The sequence below is a fragment of the Aedes aegypti genome, chromosome 2 (genome assembly GCF_002204515.2).
Source record: "Aedes aegypti strain LVP_AGWG chromosome 2, AaegL5.0 Primary Assembly, whole genome shotgun sequence".
Classification (NCBI taxonomy): Eukaryota; Metazoa; Arthropoda; class Insecta; order Diptera; family Culicidae; genus Aedes; species Aedes aegypti.
Genome location: NC_035108.1, coordinates 431,896,952 through 431,913,335, shown reverse-complemented (window position 1 = coordinate 431,913,335; position 16,384 = coordinate 431,896,952). Strand labels below are relative to the sequence as shown.

General features: G+C 37.6%; 1 protein-coding gene across 1 annotated transcript; it reads left to right on the top strand.

Moving 5' to 3' along the window:
* Positions 1-3,421: 3,421 nt before the first annotated feature.
* Positions 3,422-15,933, top strand: LOC110674010 (von Willebrand factor D and EGF domain-containing protein-like). The gene is made up of 4 exons (XM_021847771.1): positions 3,422-3,867; positions 4,218-4,711; positions 15,465-15,650; positions 15,721-15,933. Exons 1-4 carry the CDS (start codon positions 3,538-3,540, stop codon positions 15,848-15,850), a joined length of 1,140 nt encoding a protein of 379 aa, XP_021703463.1. The 5' UTR covers positions 3,422-3,537; the 3' UTR covers positions 15,851-15,933.
* Positions 15,934-16,384: the final 451 nt, after the last annotated feature.

The following is a 16,384-nucleotide window of genomic DNA, read 5'->3' as shown; positions in this document are numbered from 1 at the left end:
TTCTTATTCCGGACACCACCTCACTTTTACTTCTTATTCCGGACGCTTTGATTCAAATTCCGGACAGCTCGTGAAAAGCAAAGTTGGACAAGTTAAATTGTAAAATAAACACTACCAGCCTTTGGAAAAACGTGAAAACTAGAGCATTGTAAGTTTTCATGGATTGCTATGAAAAAATCATATTAAAACGAGTCTCCAAATTGGGAAATTTTGAACAGCAAATTTTGAAACATTTCAATTGAAATCTTTCCCATACAAAGTTGAGAGTCCGGAATTTGCATCAGAACGGTACATATAATAAAACGATTTGAAAAGTATCAGTAATTTGCGTATTTCCTACTCCGTAGCTTTAAAATGGCGCCCATCATTTAGACATGACAGTCATCTACAAGCTATTCAATAAATAATATTGATGTTTTATATAGATATGGGGTTTTACTGTATAAATAGGCTGATTTGAAAAAAAAAACTACTCTAATTATGCGTAAGAAAATAACAAAGGAATATAAAAGAAACTAAAACAAAACCTAACCATTACTAGTTCTACAAACAAGTTTGTTGAATTCACAAAAAAGATTGTTTATTCAACTAAAACGATTGTGTTTAATTGACAAACGTGTCAAATTAAATGACATCTATCATGTTTGTTCAACAAAAAAACATTCCGCGTTGAATTCGATAAAAATGATTGGTATCCCTGAGATGACAAACAAGTTTGCTGAATTTGACATAAAGTAGTGTTTGAAATAATTCTAAAACAGGAATGAAAAATAAAACAACAGCTTGCCTCGTAGTAAACTTTGACGAGGTATGATTCAAAAGTAATTAGTATATGAATTCCTAACGTATCAGGGCTCGGAAAATTTTAAAACTTTGGGTTCTTGTTCAATTTTTACCGTATACCGTAAAATGGGGTGTTAAGGACTCGTCGGGTTTAAAGGGATTGAACTTCTCCATCAAGTTTGACAAGTGACAAAAACGTCGAAAGTCGATATATCAGTCATCTGGAATGCTTGGTTTGTTCGGATGATTGTGAGCTGCATTATGTGATAGGAGATGTCAATTAAAATAAATTATTGCGGAGTTAAGATATTGAAAACGATTCAAAACATTTTTGTTCGAATTTTATAGGCTAAATACATGTAACTACAGAACTATGAAACAATATTAAGAAAAATATTTGAGTAACTTAGAAGATAAGTATAATTAACTGAGATCACAACGCAGACCAAAACTTATGAAAATTTCATCAAGATTTCGACTTTTGATATTTTATATGGAAAAAGTCTCTTTTTGAAAATAAGTGGGGTGTTAGGGGATTATCTTTTCTACTTTTTCCAAGATACCAAACTCATTCGATTTAAGACGTAATATATTCCAATATACTTTTGGCTTGTTCCGTGAAGTAAAACTACATTTTTAAGTTAAGGGGTCTATTTTGTTTGTTACTAAATATCACCCAAATGTCTAATCTCGAAAATCGGTAAAACTGGTAGAAAAATCTTGATAACAACGTATTAAAGTAAACATGGGATTTTTCTTGATACTATTTCCAAAACTTGTTCGATCACACTGGTAGAATGTTTGGAAAGTTTGCATGACTCTTTTATTTGGAAATGGTTTTGAAGCCATTGATCCTTTTAGTGGTAATCCTATGAAGTGGTAAACAATAATAATATTTTGTGATTTCTCAGAGTCTATAAATGAAGAGTTGCGCGAAGAGTGAAACCAAAACTACCTATCGTACTGTCAAACCATCTACCTATCGAGCAGACCAGCAAAAAACAGGGGCTATTTTCAAGCAGTACAATTCGAGTGTAGGAAGGTACGGTGCTGCCATCTGGGAAAAGTTTGCTCGATGCGTGAAGCGTCGAAAATTTTACCCGGCGAGGCATAGAAAGCGAAATTTCAAATGCTCATATAAAATTAACTAGGGAAAGTGTACCAGTTATGGCCATAGTGGTTCCCTATTTGGCCATATGCAAAATTTGGAAAACTTTTACATTTTTAATCTTTTTGAATGCTTCAACATCAAGATTTATCCTTCATTTTACTGTTAAAACACAAAAGATTTTTCAAAATGTGAAGGCATTCAAGATATCACGTATGGCGAAATAGGGAACCACTATGGCCATAACTGGTACACCTACCCTACATTAGTTATTTAAAATCTTTTCAGTATATGTTGATATACTTTTGATGGGTTACATTATAGGCATATAATTTTGAGTTTCATATTTTTTTCTCAATATGCTGCTGATTCTATAGTTGAACAATAGTCTAACCCCGTAAGTGTACGTGGTTAGACTATTGTTCAACTATAGAATTTAATTAAAAAGTGTTTTGATTTTTTTTAGAAGCATTTGAATTTTTTTTCCTATGCTTTTCCATGTAAAATAATCGGAGCTTCACGCATAGGGTCAACTGTGGTAATTACCTTCGTAGACTCGAATATTTCAAAGAAGCCTCTTCGCGAAACTCTATATAACTATATAGACTTTGTCATTTCTTAACTGTTTTTGAAAAACTTCGCGGCCGCGTCGGGCGCTAAACGCATTGTGTTACAGAGTGAGCGTTAGATTTCGCTCCATACTGGAACACTTTTCTTCACTGGGTGTTGCAGACAAATACTTTGTTTAGTGTAGTGTTTTATTTACAAGGAAATAGGCCATTTTCATTATTCGAACTAAAAGCTCCTTGATATTATCCTTATAGATTATACATGAGGTTGCTCTGCATAGCTTATAGGATTCGTAAACTGCAAATATACAGGTCATGACTCTGTTGCATTTAAGGATAAAAATCATTTCAAGACAATTTTATGGTGTATTGATAGGTATTCCAAATAGGATTAATAACTATGAAAGATTTAGCAGTTAAAAAAGAACGGTTTGCGTTTGCAGGAGTTCCAAATTCAATAATATTGATGTATTATCTGATTAAGGTTGAACATAACTTATGAAATTGAACTAAAGCATCAAATTTATTGACCGAAAAGATTATGTTTTGTTGTTGGCAAAATATGTTTTTGTTTACGAAACTTAAATTCCTCAACACCCCATTATGCATTTTTGTCAAAAATCACACATTTTCATGATTATCTCAGAAATCTATCATAGCATCCTTATAATTGTATTTGGCTTCTGATATACATGACGAGAGAATGGTAGGGCTGTCCTTCGTTCAATTATTGTCATACCAGAAGTTGCTTGAAATTCGAGTCGAATTTTTTTTCATCCCTTAACACCCCAGAATTTGTAAAACAGTGAATATCCCAAAACAACCATATTCCTCGTAATTATACAGAATTTTCAGAATTGTTCCACTGTGCAGCATCCCGCTTGTTATCCACTTCTATTCTCGCTTCGAGATGACGGTTGCTGCCGTTTCGCAATGTTAAGTCACTGCTTCCCGCGGCTTTCTCAAGTTCAAAACTTTCCTCTTCCAGTGCGATAATTGTTGCTTGTAATCCAAAGTGAGCACTTGTGCAGGACGGTCGAACGCTCTTAGAACGCTAGAAGTTAGAATCCGGTGGCAATGTTTAGAATCTTAGTTCCGTTAATGGTGGCACTTTGCTGCTTGAAGTCCGGTCTGGGTCAAGAAGGTGTAAAAACATGGCAAAAAGGTGGCGGTGGCGGTGTCAAAGGTGGTCACATGGTGGCTTTCAATCATTCAGTTGTTTTGGAGGATCATCCCGTCGGAACGATGGAAATGGCGAATCTTCATCGTGCCAACGAGTCCCAAAGTGCCCTGGATCGATTCATGAACAAAACCAAAAGTGTGATTCCCAAGGGAGTCTGTTTCGAAGAGGTGCCAACCATTACTCTGGTGAAACCAAAAAACGGGATACTTCCAGCAGGAAATGGGGTGAGTTTAAGGTTGAAGAATTTATCATTTAATCATCACCAGTTTTATCAGTTTACAGTTCAAAGTTAAAATTATCCACATGAAAATATGTCACTATATTTTATATAGCAAGTGTAATACAATGTAGATTTTCTTGAGCGTGGCTTCGTTTTTGAGCAAATAAACTGGTTTTTAAAATCTGTAAGCGAGTGAATTAATTTTCAAAACTTCAAAAGTATATAAAACGGACGAAGTTTTGAAAATTTTCCCTTTTTTTCACCTTTGCGTTCGAATTTCACCAATTTGCGATGATGATTTTCTTCATAAGCTAAACACGATTTTAACATTCTAATGATAATCTCATTTCACAGTCTGATCCATCGTTGAGCCGCGTCCAGGTATGCTGCAAGGGCTACGAACGGAATGTCCACAACTTCCGCAAGTGTGACCCTGTCTGTGAAGAACCGTGCTACAATGGGCTGTGCGTCGGCCCTAACACTTGCGCTTGCTATCCGGACTTTGTGAACAACCACCAGGGCAAATGTGTCCCGACTTGCCCCATCGGTTGCGACAATGGCGAGTGCAATTTGGAGCTAGATGTTTGTGTGTGCAAGGATGGGTATGAGCTGGACGTGACGCACAAATTCTGTGTGCCAAGTTGCTCCGCTGGATGTGGCGCAGGACGATGTGTTGCCCCGGGAAAGTGCGAGTGTAACGAAGGATATGCGCCGAATAAAGAGGGTGAGTGCGTTCCGAAATGTGAACCCGATTGCGGAGGAAATGCAAACTGTGTTGCACCGGGAATTTGCCAGTGTAAGCCGCAGTACGAGAAAACGGAAACCGGATGCGAGCCGATCTGTTCGGAGTGAGTATGGTTTTGTGAACATGTTTGAATTTATATTTACTTTTCAGAAGAAGTTGGATTTGAATTCGCTTTTGTGTCTACTCAGTGTCGAAAATTAAAATAGTAGTTTACGGAACAAGTTGCAGAATGATGATTTTTACAGCACGAGTCGTAAATTTGTCCTACGAGGCTTGCCGAGTAGGATAATTAGGACGAGTACTGTAAAAATCGAGTTCTGCAACGAGTGACAGATTGGCGTGATGAAAACAGCCTATTACGATAAGAAATTGCAAAAAATTGGTTGCGTAATGAATCATGACACAACAATGTTTCAGAAATTGTTAAAAAATGGTAAATGTATTTCAATATAATTTCCTATACCATAGCTTCCCAAACTCGGTTTTCGCGGCGCACCAGCCATTCGTCGGATCGCTTTTCCGTTCATCTTTAAGCGAGCTCGCAACAAGCTGGTTCGCCGCGAAAACCGAATTTGGGAAACGCGGTCTTATACCAGAGATGCATTTGAACGCGTTCTGTTCATGTTCTGTTCAAAGCTTGTGCTCACGAGAGCCGTGTTCAAGTTCAAACAATGTGCGATGTTTGATCACAGTGCGCTGTTCATCTCGTGGCAACCGTTGCCGTCATTATTTATTTGCCAATTCGGGACTACGAAGCTGCTGATGTTTTCTTCGGTTTTCTGTGAGAAAAACAAGGAGAGATATATTTTTTTGCTTTTTTTCACGCGCACGGTGAGAGTTCCTTACGAGGTTTTCCATAAGTGCGAGTGCTTTGTAAATCTCTTTTTGTTTCGTAGTCGCGAATTATGTGGTGCACTGCAAACACAGAGAACCATTTCGAGTCGTCATTGGATTTTTGCTAGCAGGTAAAAAATAATTGTATGCAATAAACTAAAAAATATATTAGACTATCATTTCTGTTTCAGGATCACATTTTTGAAAATTGGATAACGCTTGAAGCAAGACAACATTACTGGTTGAAGGTGTTCGAGGCGTTATTTCTTAGCCTGAGATTATTGGGATGTCATTCGCAGTTTAGGCACAAAATATTTTAAATATCGTGTTACATTCTCATCCGGACAATTTCAATAATATTATGAATAAAGTATGCTATACATATTTGAAAATTGTGTTTATTTACCGCTCGTTAAGAATTTTACATTTATAGCAATACAAATATTGAACACTTCCCAAATGTTCATTTGTTCTGTGATAGAAATTGATGATCCATTCACACCGGTGCTGACCCTATGTCTGCCATCCCATTTTTAACAGCGTTTCGTCAAAGGGCACAAGCAGTTCACGTGCAAATATGTAACTGAGTGTTCTGAAACTATGTTTGCTTCACATGTGAGATTCCGGAGCATCAATTCCAGTTGTAAGTTGCTCCTGATCTGCCAATACCATACATTGGTCGTAACCTAAACATCGAATCCGTACTGTACCAAAATCTGAGTATGGACCGATGCACGAGTTCACTAATTTGACATTTGAGCGGTGCTGAATTCACTAGTTTCCATGGTCACCTAAATAACACGGCACCGCTAAAACGTCAAATAATGAACCCGTGCATAGGTCCATGGTGAAGCTATGGACCAATGCACGAGTTCACATATTTGACGTTTGAGCGGTGCCAAATTCACTCGTTGCCATGGTCACGTAAATAACACGGCACCGCTCAAACGTCAGATAGTGAACTCGTGCATCGGTCCATAAGGTCGAAAAACTTAATCGCGCGTTCAGAAATTTTTGGAGATCACAACTCTATGATCAATCTAGTCATCGTGTGTGTGTTCAAGAAACTGAACATGAACACGAGAGCAAACAAAGGATCATCTGAGAACGCTCACAGAACATGAACTTTCAAAATGCGTCTCTGTCTTATACCCTCAAGTGGTCTTTTACGAAATTGCAAAAAATGGTATACGTAATCCGTTGCAAATCTCGATCTTTACAGCACTTGTCGTAATTATCTAACCGTTAGACGTTTAATGCGGTTCATTCTTTAATTCTTAAACTTAAATTCCAAAATTTACCGATTTCCCAGCAAACCAGACATTGTATATCGATGTACAATCAAAATTAAATATCTAGATAAACTTTATCGGAATCCTTTATTAATATGTATATGAACTGTCAAAGATGATAAAAAATCAAATTCTCCTATATATGAGATCCAGTGCTGGAAAAGATCGCATCACGAAGCAGCTCACGAGTGTATACCAACGCATAACAAACATCACAGACTCACGAACTGCCTAGGTGTGAGTAAGTCCGCACCCGCGTGCTCGGGAGAACATGTCAAAAGAAGAAGCACCAAGCTCGGGAACGTTTACTCGCGAGTAACCGAGCAAAAACACAATTTGACTCTGGACAGCTCCGAACACGTTCGCGAATCACTTTTAGCTTCGGTTACTCGGGAGCACGATGGATGCGAGTGAACCAGCGCTCTGACGCTCGGGAGCGTTTGGTTTTGTTTTTGTTCCAGTTCAGCAGAAATGTTCGCCACTTTCCATCACTGATGAGATCATTATACAACTATGTTTCTCAGAATCACATCAAATCCTATAAGGGATTCACCAAAATCGTACGATTTCGGATAAAATCAGATAAATTCGTAAAAAGATGAATAGTTTAGTTGACACACGGATCCGTCTATAAATGTCGTATATCTGGTCATGTTTGATTATGAAAATCATGCGACGGCCACGACTAATCGTATATAACGTTAAGAGTGATGTATACGGAAGTAGTTTACGGAACAAGTTGCAGAATGATGATTTTTACAGCACGATTCTTAATTAGGATAATTACGAAGAGTGCTGTAAACATCTAGTTCTGCATCGAGTTACGTACAACATTTTTTGCAATTTCGTAGAAGACCACTTGAGGGTATCAGAAATTATATCGGAATGCATTCACCATTATTTTAAATTCCTGAAAAATTGTTGTGTTATGATTCATTACTCAACTCAAATCAGTTGCGTAATGAGAAAGCGTTGCGTAATCAATCATTACAGCACTTGTTTTAGTTGCGTAATGACTACTCCCGCACTACATAATTCAGTGCAGGAAAGTAGGCCGTTTTATTACAGACTGGCTTGATGAAAAACAGTCTATTACGATGAGAAATTGCAAAAATATATGATTTCATCTTGTCGTGTATTCTGAATAGCAAAATCGGACAAATCAGATGTTTTTTAATACAATCGTATATAATGTCGCAAGAAATTGCTGTAATCGGATTGATGCCTTTATATTGCCTTCACTTTAGTATGTATATGCCTTTTTTGAGCAGTAAATACGATTTCTTCGGTGTTGTATATGCATGAATAACTCATTTCCAATTTCGATATACCAGTCAAATTGTTGACTGGGATATTAACTAGTCTTAGAGACTTGATTCGGAGTCAGTGACCCCATATTTAGTGAAAAGGATGTCTTTCTATTTTTGGCAACCTATCACAGTAAATAATCAACTTCACCCCGGAATCAAAAACTTAACTTTTTGATTTCTAAAATCATTTTTGTTATTGTTATAGAATTTTGTAAAAATTTCCTCTACATAAGTTGATCAATATTCAACCAGTACTAGTTTTAAAAATATGTGTATGATAATATATGTATCACACCAGATCTTATTGAAAAGAATCGCTCAAAAGTGATCTACTTCTCCCCATTTTACAGTACTGCATTCGATCCCTCGGTACTGCGGTAAGGCCGTCTGAGATTGAGGTCGAAATATGCGCATCTGTCGAAGGATACAAACTCTAGTGGAATTAAATGGTATAGTACTAAATTTATTTTTTATTTATTTATAGGTATTCAACTAAACAGCTAGAAGATTTATTATTATCAATAATTCCAAGTTTAAATTCTTAAAAAATTCTTGTATGAATCCCTAAAAATTTCCTGGAGAAATCAGCATAGGATATTTTTATGTAATACCTAGAGTAATATGCTAGAATAATTAGTGAAGGAATTTTGATAAAATACAAAAGAAATTCCTAAATAAATTCCATTCCAGTCTAAAAGTTATTTCTGAAGAAATTTCAAAGATAGCATATAAACACTGTACAAGGCAATCACTTTGAAGCAATTTCTTGAACGATCCGTGCCTAAGGCAATGCTTGCAGACGTTACTAGTGGAACTACTGATCGAATATTTGAAAACTTCCTGCAATAATTCCTATAGGCATCCTTCGGTAACCTCAGCAGCTTGTTGTGGAATTACCCAGAATGATCATAAAGAAATGGGTTTGGTGTAAATTTTATGAAAATTCCTGAAGGAAAATTAGAGAAATTTCTGTAAGAGCTCTCTGAGGTTTGCATAAAAAGTTGTTCATTATTCTTAGGTTGCATTTCATTAAGCATTTTAAGAGAATATGTAAAAAACCTATCATTGGAGACATCCTGGAATGAGTATATCAATCTTAAGAGAGTTCTATAATTGACAAACTTACCAAGGGCGAGAAGCCGCGTTAATTAAGATAAATAATAAAAATCCCAAGAGAGTTATCAAGAGCACTTGCTGTTGGCGCGTTAATCATGGCCAACTCCAGTCGGGTCGGGATGGACTGTATTTTACGGAATGAAGGAAATCAACACCACTGCTAGTACACTTTACTACTTTATTAGCACTACTTTATTATTTAAACTACTGTTCACTACTTTACTTTTCACTTGGATCACTTCACTTCGACGTATGTTCGCGGCGGGTTAATGTGAAACAGTTTGGAACCAACTTTTAAGATTGCACTGAAACTTCAAACGGACAAATCTCGCGATAAAAGCATCCAACAACAATATGCTTTTTATTTTGGCTTTGTGCACTAGCAGAAAGCCTAAAATAAGAAGATCAGTAACGTTTGCCAACTATTTCTCCAATTTTGTGCCCTTGAAAACGTGAGTCGGGGTACAAGTCGGCCATTTTGCCGGCCATTTTGCCGGCCATTTTGCCGGCCATCTTTGGATTTTGAGATGTTTCACCTTAAAACAAGACTGAAGACAACGGGCGAAGTGGTCGCGTATAAATAGCAGGTCGGACGCGTTCTAGAATGTTCGCGACACGTGTTCCGGTAACGCGTGGAACATTCTCGAGGCGATGGCATTCATCGTGACACTGCTACTTCGGTGAGCTCCAAGTGAGTGTCGTGAGTTCCGGAATGAAGTTTACGGTGGTCTCTCACTAGTACTCAGTACTAATACTCACGCCAATTGATGGAACTCTTTAGTACAGAGGCGTCGGCAGGGTGAGTCGTGTTGGGGGCTGCATTCGGGTGAATTTGAATCTTACTCGCTTACGGCTCGCTTTGTACGGAACACTTGCTAAAGAATGATCTTTAGGAATAAGTATACATGTAAAAAGAAAAATTGAGTACAAGTACTTGTAAGAACCGTTCTTTCCGTGTGTTCCGTCTCGCGTCGCATTTTAAGTGACCGTAAACAAAATTCTGACGTTGGCACATTCAAAACAGGGAATGTTTCATAGATTTCCATGAGTTTCCGAGCAGTGGAACAAGGTTACATAAAATGAGAACGCTTTATATAAAATATGTAGAGATATACTACCAGTAACTACCCATACACCCCAACCTTTTTTTACGACCGTTATCGAAGAGTCGTAAAAAGAATTGGTCGTAAAAAAAAATTGGAGATAATATGGTTTTTGAAAACTGCAATGCCTAGATGTGAAAATTCTGATCCGAGATTTTCGACAAAGTTGAAGCATGGATTGAGAACTTTTCAAAATGGCCGTTTAAGTTTTAATATTCTGATAATAGATGGCAACACTGCTCAATTGTTTTCAAAAGCGTCAATTTTATGGGAAATGGAACATTTCGTATATTTACATTTGGCATAATGAGAATTATATGCCTTCTTCAAAATGCTACCTGTTCTTCTATGAATCCGCTTTATGCGAAATGGGTCACCCCCAATTATATGGGGATGCTAAATGCCGATATCATAAAATTTTAAAGATAGCGATACCGAATGTTTATCAAAGTTAAAGAAAGTGTTGCATGCCATACAGTCGGCTGAAGCACAAATGTTGATATGGTTGACAACACTGGTTAAGGTGGGAGGATCCTCATCAATTTCTTTCGAAATGAACAAGGTTTTTCCTCAAGGAAAATGTGTTCACTTTATACTATTCTTCAACTAAAATATAGTGAACATGTTTTCATAGAATAAATTTCAGTTTTTTAGCCGAAAAACTACTTTTGAAGTTTCGATGATGACGATGATTGCGATGACGGATTAAAAGTATTAAAAGAAGTTAAAAATCATCAAATTTGAGCGGAATAGAAAATATAGAATACTTGGCAAGATAGAAATACTTTTCAACTGTAATCCTGTTTTTTTCATAAAAGGTGCAAAACTATGTCGAAGCTGGCAACACTGATCAAGTTGCACGTTATTTAAGATGAATTTTGAGCAATATTAAAGTATGCAATTTTTTTACACATTGCGTTTGGAAAAAGGAAACATAAACATTTTTTATGCACGCAACACTGATAAAATGGGAGTTGAGAATCATCCATATTTCTTGATGCTGATGTTTTGGAGGCTTGGTGTCTTCGGAAGAGTTCCCAGACAACCAAAATGTACGTATAACGAAATCACCTGGAGGCTCTATATGGGCAAAATTTCACTTATAAGATGTTGCGAAACGGCCTTCTACGTACATAAGTGGAGGCGATATGCGTGCATACATTATGTGATGAATAATAACATACAATGCGAGTGTATAAATATTCTACCGAACTAACCTGCAATATTATGCGACTTAACTTATGATAACAAATGATGATTTGACAGCTGCTACGGATTGATTCGACTTACTTTGTACATGTGTACGGGACGAAACAAAATGTACAAATGAACTCAGAAAAGAAGTGTTTTATGCGAGGAAACTCATCAATCTGACGAGTTTATCCACGGTGTATAGCGAGTTTGATGTAATTAGTATGAATAAACGAGGTATAACGTAAACTTTCATGCGATTTCTGGTTGTCTGGGTTGTTCAGTAGTTCAGGGGTGATATGTGGTGGACACTCAGATACGGAATTACGCCACCAGGCGGCGCTGATGGGCACAAAACTATTGATTATATATGCACATATCTCAGAATCCTGACGTCTTCGAAAGATGGCTTTTTCGGCAAAGTTGTTCAGTAGGACAAGAGCTAACAATACTTAAGCCAAGATATTCGAAATTATGCCACCAGGCAGCGCTAGTGACCATAATATTGCGGATATCTCAGAATCTTGACCACTTAAAATGATGGTGTCTTCGGCAAAGTTGTTCAATAGCCCAATAGCTAACATTATTTGAGCCAAACGTTTCGAGTTTTTTTCACCAGGTGGCGCTAGTGAGCATAGAAATTTTGTTTTGTAAATAGCTCAGTAGCCTGACCACTTAGAAAGATGGCGTCTTCGGCAAAGTTGTTCAGAAGCACATTATTTGAGCCAAAACATTCCAAATTTAGGATCTTTGGTTTTGAGGATAGCTCAGAAGCCTGACCAGTTAGAAAGATGGCGTTTCGGAAAAAGTTGTTCAGTAGCATAAGGGCCAGGGTTGTTAACGTTAATCAACGATAAACGCCGCTAACGTTGATTTTGCTCTGGTTTTCATGGTTGTTAGCGTCAACGTTAACGAGTTTGCGTTGAATCAACGTCAACGATCAGCGCTAACCAAAGCGTTGATCTTATGTTCCATATTGCGAATCTTTACTTAAATCCGCAGGCTGTCCAACAAGTTGCGCGCCGGTGGCCCATGCGCCGAGTTGTGCGCCAGCCAAAAAGTAAATAAAGAAATGTCAAAATATCTCGAAAAGGAAGTGAAGCACTTTTAGGGCTCGAGTCCTAAACTGGAGAGCGTTCATAATTGTTTTAACGATACAAAACATATGGAATAAAATTGTTCGTACCTTCTTGTGTTCAAGTTGCAAGCGATTGAAATCGTTTTGACCGACCCACAACTCGGTGCATAATCGATCGGCGCGCAACTTATTTGGTGGTCTGCGGTTTTGAGAAAAGATTCGTAAAGTGCCCAACTAGTACCAGACCATGGCGCGTAACATTCGAAGTAAAGAGGAAGTGATCGAAATGCTAAAAATTCTCGAGAAGCTGTACAGGTTTCTAGGGAATGTTTCGAAGCATCAATAAACAACACGTTTCTATGTTGATATCCCGTATCCAAGGAAAATTGGTTAAAAAATCTAAGTTCACTGTGCAGAGCAATGATTTGGCTCCCAAAAGTCAGGCTCTTTAAACGTCAGAAACTTTGCTTGGAAGAACTTTCATTTATTGCAAAGATTTTTCAAGCAATATATTGTATCCTCTCATCGTTCCAGCCCCCTCAGCAATGGGCCAAAATCGTTGCCAGAGAGCGGCTTCCTTTGCTTCCATGAAGTACACGGCATCCTTTTTTCTACCCAGCAAAAAAATAAAATATTTCTGAGTGACCACCCTCAGGATGACCCCGATCTCCCATTTTCAAATACAAGTTGTCATTACTTAACATGACAGACAAAAGTTTTCATTTAAATCGAAACTTTTTTTTTGAGTTAATTATAGAGGTTTTAAACCACGCGGTTCATTCACCTCTGAAAAAAAAAATCGAAACTGGCAATGGCCGTGGAACAGATTTTCTTACTTGCAAGACTGTGGAGCCCACTAAGAGGAAGTCAGTAGAACATTCCATAAAAACTGCAATAAGATCACGCATATTTCTCTTTCAAGGACATGTCATGTTTCAGAGTTACTAATTTTTAAATACATCACCTGACAAAAGTTATTATTTTTTTTTGACATCAAAATCATCGTTAACGTCAAAAATAACGAAGTCTTTGACGTTAAATCAACGCTGTACGTTAACGTTATCGTTAAATTGATTTTCGAACGAATCAACGCAAGCTTCGTTAATCGTTACTGGTTAACGTTAACGAATTAGCGAAACGGCGTTAATCGTTGATTAACGTTAACAACCCTGATAAGGGCTAACATTATTTGTGTCAAGAGGTTCTGACCCAGCCAACAATTTGACTGCTATATCTAAGTTGGAACTGAATCATGTATGCATATTTAACACCAAAGAAATCGTATTTACTGCTCAAAAATGCATATACATTAGACTGATGCAAATTTTGAAGGGTTTGCTCCCCTATGCTTAAACGGTGTCAATTATGATGAAAATCATTCTCCCAAAATTTTAAGTGATTTGGAAGAGATTTGGTTGTGCACATGCCATTTGAAGTTTATATGGAAATTATTATGGAAAAGGCAAACTTTTTGTGTTCAATTCTCTAACTGCTAGTCATAATAATCTATGGAAAAGTGAACAAACTTTTCTCATGTGAAATTTTCCCAGCTACAACTTTACCGAAGACCACATTTTGATGGGACGTAAGGATACTTTGTTATTATTGATAACAAAGTCTAAATCATGCTGAGATGATCATTCCATTACTTTCAGAGCAATACTGCCTTTTTACTGTACAACATAGTAGCCTGGATTACTTTGATCTATTCTTCCCGACAGGAGCTCCACTGTTGCCTGCTAAACAGTTGGTGATGCATCTAAAATGCAAATTCACTTTATGATGATGAATAACAATTTATCCAGGCGTCCCATCAAAATGTGATCTTCGGCAAAGTTGTAGCTAAAAGGATTTCATATAAGAAGAGTTTGTTCACTTTTCCATAAAATTTTATGATTAAGAGATAGAGGGCTATACACAAAATGTTGGCGTTTTCCATATCAATCTCCAAGTAAACTTCAAATGGCTTGTGCACAGTCAAACTTCTTCCAAATCATTTCAATCTTTGGGAGAATGCTATTTACCATAAGAGAAATCGTTCAAGCATAGGGGAGCCAAAATTTAAAAATTTGCATCACTCTAATATACATACCAAAGTGGAGGGTGTCACTGAGTCGGAGGCCTCTCGTTAAGTAAGTGCTACATCAACATTTCCTTCCCCTATCACAAGTTGCGGTAAAGATGGGCATGGCCAGGAATAGCGATATTTATGCTTTTGGATACTAACAATACTAATACCCATACTAACCATCTCATTGAGTAGTGTGGCACAAACAAGGCAACAGTGCGACGCTAAAAATAAAATCTCTCACTGTTGTTCGTGGGCACGCTTAGGAGAGTCGAATTGGGCATCTCAGAGAGCCGAAGGAGATGTAGGGTTGTGAAGGAGAAAATGGGGTCGTGACGGACTTTGGTTTCAGGTTGGCCGATTGCGCTGCAGAAGCGTTACCCGTTCTGTGGCGTAGTTGGTTAACGCGCCCAGTCTAGCATATTGGAAGTCGTGGGATCGAAGCCCACCAAAACGATTCTATTATTTTTCACAATCTTACATCTCAGTTTGTCCAAATTGACTTTTGTGTCTACGACCTTCACTTTTTTTTTCAAAACACCGTCGGCTGGTTAAGCCGTAATAGACATGACAACCCTAGTTGTGTTGATATATACGATTTGTTTGATTTCAATTGCAATAAAAACATATGTTGTGTCCGTGCCATGACTTTCATAATCGAACATGACCAGATATACGACATTTATAGTCGAATCCGTGTGTCAACTGAACTGTTTATCTTTTTACGATTTTATCTGATTTTATCGATCATCTGAAATCTTCAATTATTTTTGCACACCTTTAATCTTTACTATTATCATGCTTGTAAGCTTCCCAGGAAAGCTGTTCCCGTCCATAATTTCATTATAACAATCTATTTTGCAGTGGTTGCTTCAACGGAATCTGTACCGCACCAGAAAAATGCACCTGCAAACCGGGCTACAAAATGGGCCTCTCCGGAAATAAATGTGACGCCACGTGTGAGCAGCCCTGCATGAATGGCGTCTGCACCGGACCCAACACTTGCTCGTGCCATCGCGGATACATTCTGGACGAGAGCAATGTGTTCAAGTACGAAATTGTTCAACATTATGCAATGATAAGGAAATGACTTTAATTTTTTTTTTGCATCCTTTCACAGATGTCTTCCACACTGCCCCAACGGATGTCCCAACGGAGTTTGTTCCGGACCAAACATGTGCCTGTGCAACGCCGGCTTCATCAAGGATCGTAGCCTAAAAGGAAGTCAAGCATGCATAAAACGAATCTGAATGACCCCATTCTGATGTGAAAAATTGTCAAACAAATGTGTGCTAAATGAACTTCAAAGCAAATAAAGAGAACAGAATTGCAACTTGTTGTTTTTGTCAAAGCGAATCCGAACGACCATCTGGGATATCTCAGAACGATACATCTAGAATACGAGTACATAAGCTAGAACAAATGCCGATAAACATAGGGCCACAGCGACATTCATAACCGCAGCACCAAGCAAAAACGAAGTCAAACTTACACCACAATAAAACAAAAACATCATTATATAGCTCTTATCAAAAAACTTTTACATTCTGGCTTCAAAACCAGAGGCACCCCATAGAATGTTAATTATCAGACGCATTTTACACAAACACATAGGGAAAGTGTACCAGTTATGGCCATAGTGGTTCCCTATTTGGCTATATGCATTATTTCGATAACTTTCACATTTCCAATTTTTTTTAATGTTTTAACATCAAGATATATCCTATATCTTACTACTAAAGCACACAAAACTTTTCAAAATGTGGAGACGTTCAAGTTATCAC